Source organism: Oncorhynchus keta, unplaced genomic scaffold (assembly GCF_023373465.1).
Source record: "Oncorhynchus keta strain PuntledgeMale-10-30-2019 unplaced genomic scaffold, Oket_V2 Un_contig_8043_pilon_pilon, whole genome shotgun sequence".
NCBI lineage: Eukaryota > Metazoa > Chordata > Actinopteri > Salmoniformes > Salmonidae > Oncorhynchus > Oncorhynchus keta.
The window spans coordinates 1,856-8,211 of NW_026289823.1; the positions used below are offsets into that span (position 1 = coordinate 1,856).

A 6,356-nucleotide genomic window follows, 5' to 3' on the forward strand; every position below is an offset into this window, starting at 1 on the left:
GTGCTGCTTATTCTCTGGTCTCTGAACACACTGTATTGATCTGGTGCTGGTTATTCTCTGGTCTCTGAACACACTGTATTGATCTGGTGCTGGTTATTCTCTGGTCTCTGAACACACTGTATTGATCTGGTGCTGGTTATTCTCTGGTCTCTGAACACACTGTATTGATCTGGTGCTGGTTATTCTCTGGTCTCTGAACACACTGTATTGATCTGGTGCTGGTTATTCTCTGGTCTCTGACACACTGTATTGATCTGGTGCTGGTTATTCTCTGGTCTCTGAACACACTGTATTGATCTGGTGCTGGTTATTCTCTGGTCTCTGGAACACACTGTATCTCGAGATGTGTTTCCCAGTACTGTGTCCATGTAGCCCACCTGCCAGGGCCTTGATGATGTCCCCTCTTGTTGTGGGAACTGTTCGGGCCTTGAAAGGCGATCTGGTAGCTGCCCTGGTTGGGGGCTTTAAACCACGGCTCTAAGAACACACTCAGGTACTTATCCATGTCTTCCTGAACGCCTTGCACGTTCCACTCACCTAGAACACACGGAGAACCATCAGAACCACAGAACCCCTCCCCACCACCAAAAACCCCCACACATTCCCAAAAGAGACATTCTTCCAGTCAGTCTTTCCCTCTCTCTTCTGGTTGGACGGTCAGGAAACCTCCATGCCATCTGATACTCAGCCCCATGACATTACATGTGCTCACCGGCAGCATTCTGAGGATGACTCGTGACTTGTTCTTTTTGGTGATGTGGAGGTCTGACAGGATGTGATGCACCAGCTTCTCAGGGTCTGGAGAGAGAGAGGGGAGAGAGAGAGAGCGAGAGAGAGACAGACAGAGCGAGAGACAGACAGACAGAGCGAGAGCCAGACAGACAGAGCGAGACAGACAGACAGAGCGAGAGAGAGACAGAGCGAGAGAGAGACAGAGCGAGAGAGAGACAGAGCGAGAGAGAGACAGAGCGAGAGAGAGACAGAGTGAGAGAGAGAGAGACAGAGAGAGAGAGAGACAGAGTGAGAGAGAGAGAGACAGAGTGTAGAGAGAGAGACAGAGTGAGAGAGAGCGAGACAGAGTGAGAGAGAGAGACAGAGAGAGAGAGACAGAGCGAGAGAGAGACAAGCGAAGAGAGAGAGACAGACGAGAGAGACAGACAGAGCGAGAGAGAGAGACAAGCAGAGAGAGAGAGACAGAGCGAGAGAGAGAGACAGAGCGAGAGAGAGAGACAGAGCGAGAGAGAGAGACAGAGCGAGAGAAGACAGAGCGAGAGAGAGACAGAGCGAGAGAGAGAGACAGAGCGAGAGAGAGACAGAGCAGAGACAGAGCGAGAGAGACAAGCGAGAGAGAGACAGAGCGAGAGAGAGAGAGAAGCGAGAGAGAGACAGAGAGAGAAGACAGAGAGAGGAGAGACAGAGTGAGAGAGAGACAGAGTGAGAGAGAGAGAGAGAGAGAGTGAGAGAGAGACAGACAGAGCGAGAGACAGAGAATAAAATACTAGTTGAAGTTATAAAACAAAACAGACTATTTTGAGAACTTCTGAATAGGTGTAACTGTCAATGTTGGTTTCTTTATTGAACTAAGAGATAAAACCCTAGCCTGGTCCCAGATCTGTTTCTTTATCATGTCAGCTCCTTGTCATGCCAAGTAGTGGCAGTAGTAGAGCGAGAAACAGACTGGTACCCAGGCTAAGGATAAAACTAAGGATTATTGAAATGAGCTAAAGAAACTATGATAAAGTGTCTGCTATAAATGGATCGTCTCACTCTCCTCAGGGCCCTGGTCCAGGGTAGTGGGCTCCCAGTGGCACAGCGGTCTAAGGCACAGCATCTCTGGTGCTAGAGGGTCACTACAGACACCCTAGTTCGAATCAGGCTATATCACAACCGGCCCCGCGATTAGGATCCACAATTGGCCCAGTGTCGTCCTGGTTTGGCGGTTGTAGGCCGTCATTGTAAATAAGAATTTGTTCTTAACTGACTTGCCCAGTTAAATAAAGGTACAATTAAAACAAAGATATATGAATATATACTGGGAGTCTTTTGAGACGTGCTTCATCTCTGTCTAAGGAGCTGGGATGCTGTCTGTCAAACTTCCTCACCGAGGTTCCTGGTCTTGATGAAGATGACGTTGTTGGCCCCGCTGTCCATGGCCTGGAAGCGCCGCTGCCGTTTCCCTGACGACGCTTTGAGCTGCTTCACCTCCTTCTTCAGAGCCGCCTCCACATCTTCATCCTCCTCTTCCTCACTACTGCTCTCCTCGGGTTCCTTAAACTGGGTTGTCAGAAGAGTTTAGAGAAGTTAGTTTAAACAACAACAAACAAAAAAAGACTTAAGATTTATAACTATTAACAAAGATTACTAACCAATAAAGATGTACAGTAGAAATAATAACTAATAACAATTCACACTGAAAGTTGGCTTGGCGCAGTTACTTTAGAAATGACTCCTATTTACGTTCAGTTGATGCCTGATTTGAATGACATGATTGGACAGTTATCCGTTCCACCAGTGACGAGTACAAGGAAGGAATTAAGGGAAACACCTCGTCACGTATTCGTACACATGGCCTCGCTAAATGTACCGCTTACATTCTCAGGTCCGTAGAGTTGGTCGGCGTATTCGTTCAGCAGGTTAAAGGCTTCCGCGGTGCATTTCCTCTCGTTCATATTGCAGGTGATGAGGACACCTTGCATGCCCACCTCGAGCTCCCGGGAACCCTTGTACTTCTTACTCCGGTGTCCGCCGCCATAGCGTTTCTTACTGCGCTTTCTCAAGTCTTGTGCTTCGGACATATTTGATCATATACAGGACTCCTGGATAATAGTTTGTTAACTGTTAGAAAAAAAACACATTTACCTGGATAACATTAACTATCTGGTTTATTGTTTGGCACTAGCAAGTATAGCAGAATTGGCTAGCTAACATGCAAGCACAACAAACGACACGAGCCGGGATTGCTTACGTTAGCTACTGTACTAAATCTCAATCCTTGATCGTACACGTTGGATTAAATGCTAACAATGTATCGTTTAATTTGCTACTAGTCAACGTTTATAGTACTCTTCTTGAGTTGAGCCTGAAGGTACTCGTGGGCTCCTTCCTTCATTCAAACACGCGAGTGTTGTGAGCAGCAAAAGGGGAATCGGCGTGTCGCCTTCAAAATAAAAGTCCCCATTGAAACATGCAAACTAATAAAACTATTAGAAATCATGACACATTTGGACGATAAATGTTTAAAAAAGTTTGAAATGTTGTTAGAAAAAAATTCAACATTAGACTATTTGACAACAAAATGGTTAAATCCGTTGATCGCACTGTGGATGTATAAACTGTGGATGTATAAACTTAGGGATGATGGTCCAAGTGCACCAAGACAGTCGTGGAGAGGGCACGACACAACCTATTCCGCCTGGGAGACTGAAAAGATTTGGCACGGGTCCTCAGATCCTCAAAAGGTTTTACATCTGCACCACCGAGCATCCTGACTGGCTGCATCACTGCATGGTATGGCAACTGCTCGGCCTCCCGACCGAAAAGCACTTACAGAGGGTAGTCCATACGGCCCAGGACGTCACCGGGACCACGATTCCTGCCATCCAGGACCTCTATACCAGGCGGTGTCAGAGGCGGTATAAGAGGAAGGCCCTAAAAACTGTTAAAGACTGCTAAGTCTAGGTCCAAGAGGCTTCTACACAGCTTCTACCCCAAGACATAACACTCCTGAACATCTAATCACATGGCTACCCAGACTATTTGCATTGCCCCCCCTTTTACACCCCTGCTACTCTCTGTTGTTATCATCTAGTAGTCACTTTAATAATTCTACGTACATGTACATATTACCTCGACAAACCGGTGCCCACGCACATTGACTCTGTACCGGTACCCCACTGTATATAATCTTGCTATTGTTATTTTACTGCTGCTCTTTAATTACTTGTAACTTTTATTTCTTATTTTTATTGGTACTGCATTGTTGGTTAGGGGCTCGTTAGTAAGCATTTCACTGTAAGGTCTACTACACCTGTTGGTTAGGGGCTCGTTAGTAAGCATTTCACTGTAAGGTCTACTACACCTGTTGGTTAGGGGCTCGTTAGTAAGCATTTCACTGTAAGGTCTACTACACCTGTTGGTTAGGGGCTCGTTAGTAAGCATTTCACTGTAAGGTCTACTACACCTGTTGGTTAGGGGCTCGTTAGTAAGCATTTCACTGTAAGGTCTACTACACCTGTTGGTTAGGGGCTCGTTAGTAAGCATTTCACTGTAAGGTCTACTACACCTGTTGGTTAGGGGCTCGTTAGTAAGCATTTCACTGTAAGGTCTACTACACCTGTTGGTTAGGGGCTCGTTAGTAAGCATTTCACTGTAAGGTCTACTACACCTGTTGGTTAGGGCTCGTTAGTAAGCATTTCACTGTAAGGTCTACTACACCTGTTGGTTAGGGGCTCGTTAGTAAGCATTTCACTGTAAGGTCTACTACACCTGTTGGTTAGGGGCTCGTTAGTAAGCATTTCACTGTAAGGTCTACTACACCTGTTGGTTAGGGGCTCGTTAGTAAGCATTTCACTGTAAGGTCTACTACACCTGTTGGTTAGGGGCTCGTTAGTAAGCATTTCACTGTAAGGTCTACTACACCTGTTGGTTAGGGGCTCGTTAGTAAGCATTTCACTGTAAGGTCTACTACACCTGTTGGTTAGGGGCTCGTTAGTAAGCATTTCACTGTAAGGTCTACTACACCTGTTGGTTAGGGGCTTAGTAAGCATTTCACTGTAAGGTCTACTACACCCTGTTGGTTAGGGGGTTAGGGGCTCGTTAGTAAGCATTTCACTGTAAGGTCTACTACACCTGTTGGTTAGGGGCTCGTTAGTAAGCATTTCACTGTAAGGTCTACTACACCTGTTGGTTAGGGGCTCGTTAGTAAGCATTTCACTGTAAGGTCTACTACACCTGTTGGTTAGGGGGCTCGTTAGTAAGCATTTCACTGTAAGGTCTACTACACCTGTTGGTTAGGGCTCGTTAGTAAGCATTTCACTGTAAGGTCTACTACACCTGTTGGTTAGGGGCTCGTTAGTAAGCATTTCACTGTAAGGTCTACTACACCTGTTGGTTAGGGGCTCGTTAGTAAGCATTTCACTGTAAGGTCTACTACACCTGTTGGTTAGGGGCTCGTTAGTAAGCATTTCACTGTAAGGTCTACTACACCTGTTGGTTAGGGGCTCGTTAGTAAGCATTTCAAGGTCTACTACACCTGTTGGTTAGGGGCTCGTTAGTAAGCATTTCACTGTAAGGTCTACTACACCTGTTGGTTAGGGGCTCGTTAGTAAGCATTTCACTGTAAGGTCTACTACACCTGTTGGTTAGGGGCTCGTTAGTAAGCATTTCACTGTCAGGTCTACTACACCTGTTGGTTAGGGCTCGTTAGTAAGCATTTCACTGTAAGGTCTACTACACCTCGTTGTAAGCATTTCACTGTAAGGTCATTTCACTACACCTGTTGGTTAGGGGCTCGTTAGTAAGCATTTCACTGTAAGGTCTACTACACCTGTTGGTTAGGGGCTCGTTAGTAAGCATTTCACTGTAAGGTCTACTACACCTGTTGGTTAGGGGCTCGTTAGTAAGCATTTCACTGTAAGGTCTACTACACCTGTTGGTTAGGGGCTCAGGTTACAGTAAGCATTTCACTGTAAGGTCTACTACACCTGTTGGTTAGGGGCTCGTTAGTAAGCATTTCACTGTAAGGTCTACTACACCTGTTGGTTAGGGGCTCGTTAGTAAGCATTTCACTGTAAGGTCTACTACACCAGGGGGCTCGTTAGTAAGCATTTCACTGTCAGGTCTACTACACCTGTTAGGGGCTCGTTAGTAAGCATTTCACTGTAAGGTCTACACACCTGTTGGTTGGGGGCTCGTTAGCAGCATTTCACTGTAAGGTCTACTACACCTGTTGGTTAGGGGCTCGTTAGTAAACATTTCAAAGGTCTACTACACCTGTTGGTTAGGGGCTCGTTAGTAAGCATTTCACTGTAAGGTCTACTACACCTGTTGGTTAGGGGCTCGTTGTAAGCATTTCACTGTAAGGTCTACTACCTGTTGGTTAGGGGCTCGTTAGTAAGTAAGGTCTACTACACCTGTTGGTTAGGGGCTCGTTAGTAAGCATTTCACTGTGTCTACTACACCTGTTGGTTTCTAGCATTTCACTGTCTACTACAGTTTAGGGGCTCGTTAGTAATATCTAACACCTGTTGGTTGAGGGCTAATAGTAACATTTCACATCAACTACCTTATACATTTCACTGAAGGTCTACTAAAGGGCTCGTTAGAATAAGGTGGAAATATGTGACTGTTTGTTTGAT

General features: G+C 45.8%; 1 protein-coding gene and 1 long non-coding RNA gene across 4 annotated transcripts; one reads left to right on the forward strand and one right to left on the reverse strand.

The window, feature by feature from the left end:
- Positions 1 to 264: 264 nt before the first annotated feature.
- Positions 265 to 3,221, reverse strand: LOC127926670 (THUMP domain-containing protein 1-like). Its single transcript, XM_052512163.1, is given in 7 exon segments — positions 265 to 400; positions 402 to 513; positions 516 to 537; positions 713 to 798; positions 2,103 to 2,274; positions 2,592 to 2,816; positions 2,966 to 3,221. Coding segments are annotated over 6 exon segments (732 nt in total). The 5' UTR covers positions 2,796 to 2,816; positions 2,966 to 3,221.
- Positions 3,222 to 3,735: 514 nt separating this feature from the next.
- Positions 3,736 to 5,973, forward strand: LOC127926671 (uncharacterized). Of its 3 annotated transcripts, XR_008124799.1 has the most exons (8): positions 3,736 to 4,373; positions 4,424 to 4,729; positions 4,838 to 4,939; positions 5,042 to 5,194; positions 5,241 to 5,393; positions 5,535 to 5,636; positions 5,692 to 5,793; positions 5,934 to 5,973. It is a non-coding gene; the product is annotated as an uncharacterized LOC127926671 (long non-coding RNA). The 3 variants fall into 3 exon arrangements; XR_008124800.1 differs by lacking the exons at positions 5,535 to 5,636; positions 5,934 to 5,973; XR_008124801.1 differs by lacking the exons at positions 5,042 to 5,194; positions 5,241 to 5,393; positions 5,535 to 5,636.
- The last annotated feature ends 383 nt before the right edge of the window (positions 5,974 to 6,356 follow it).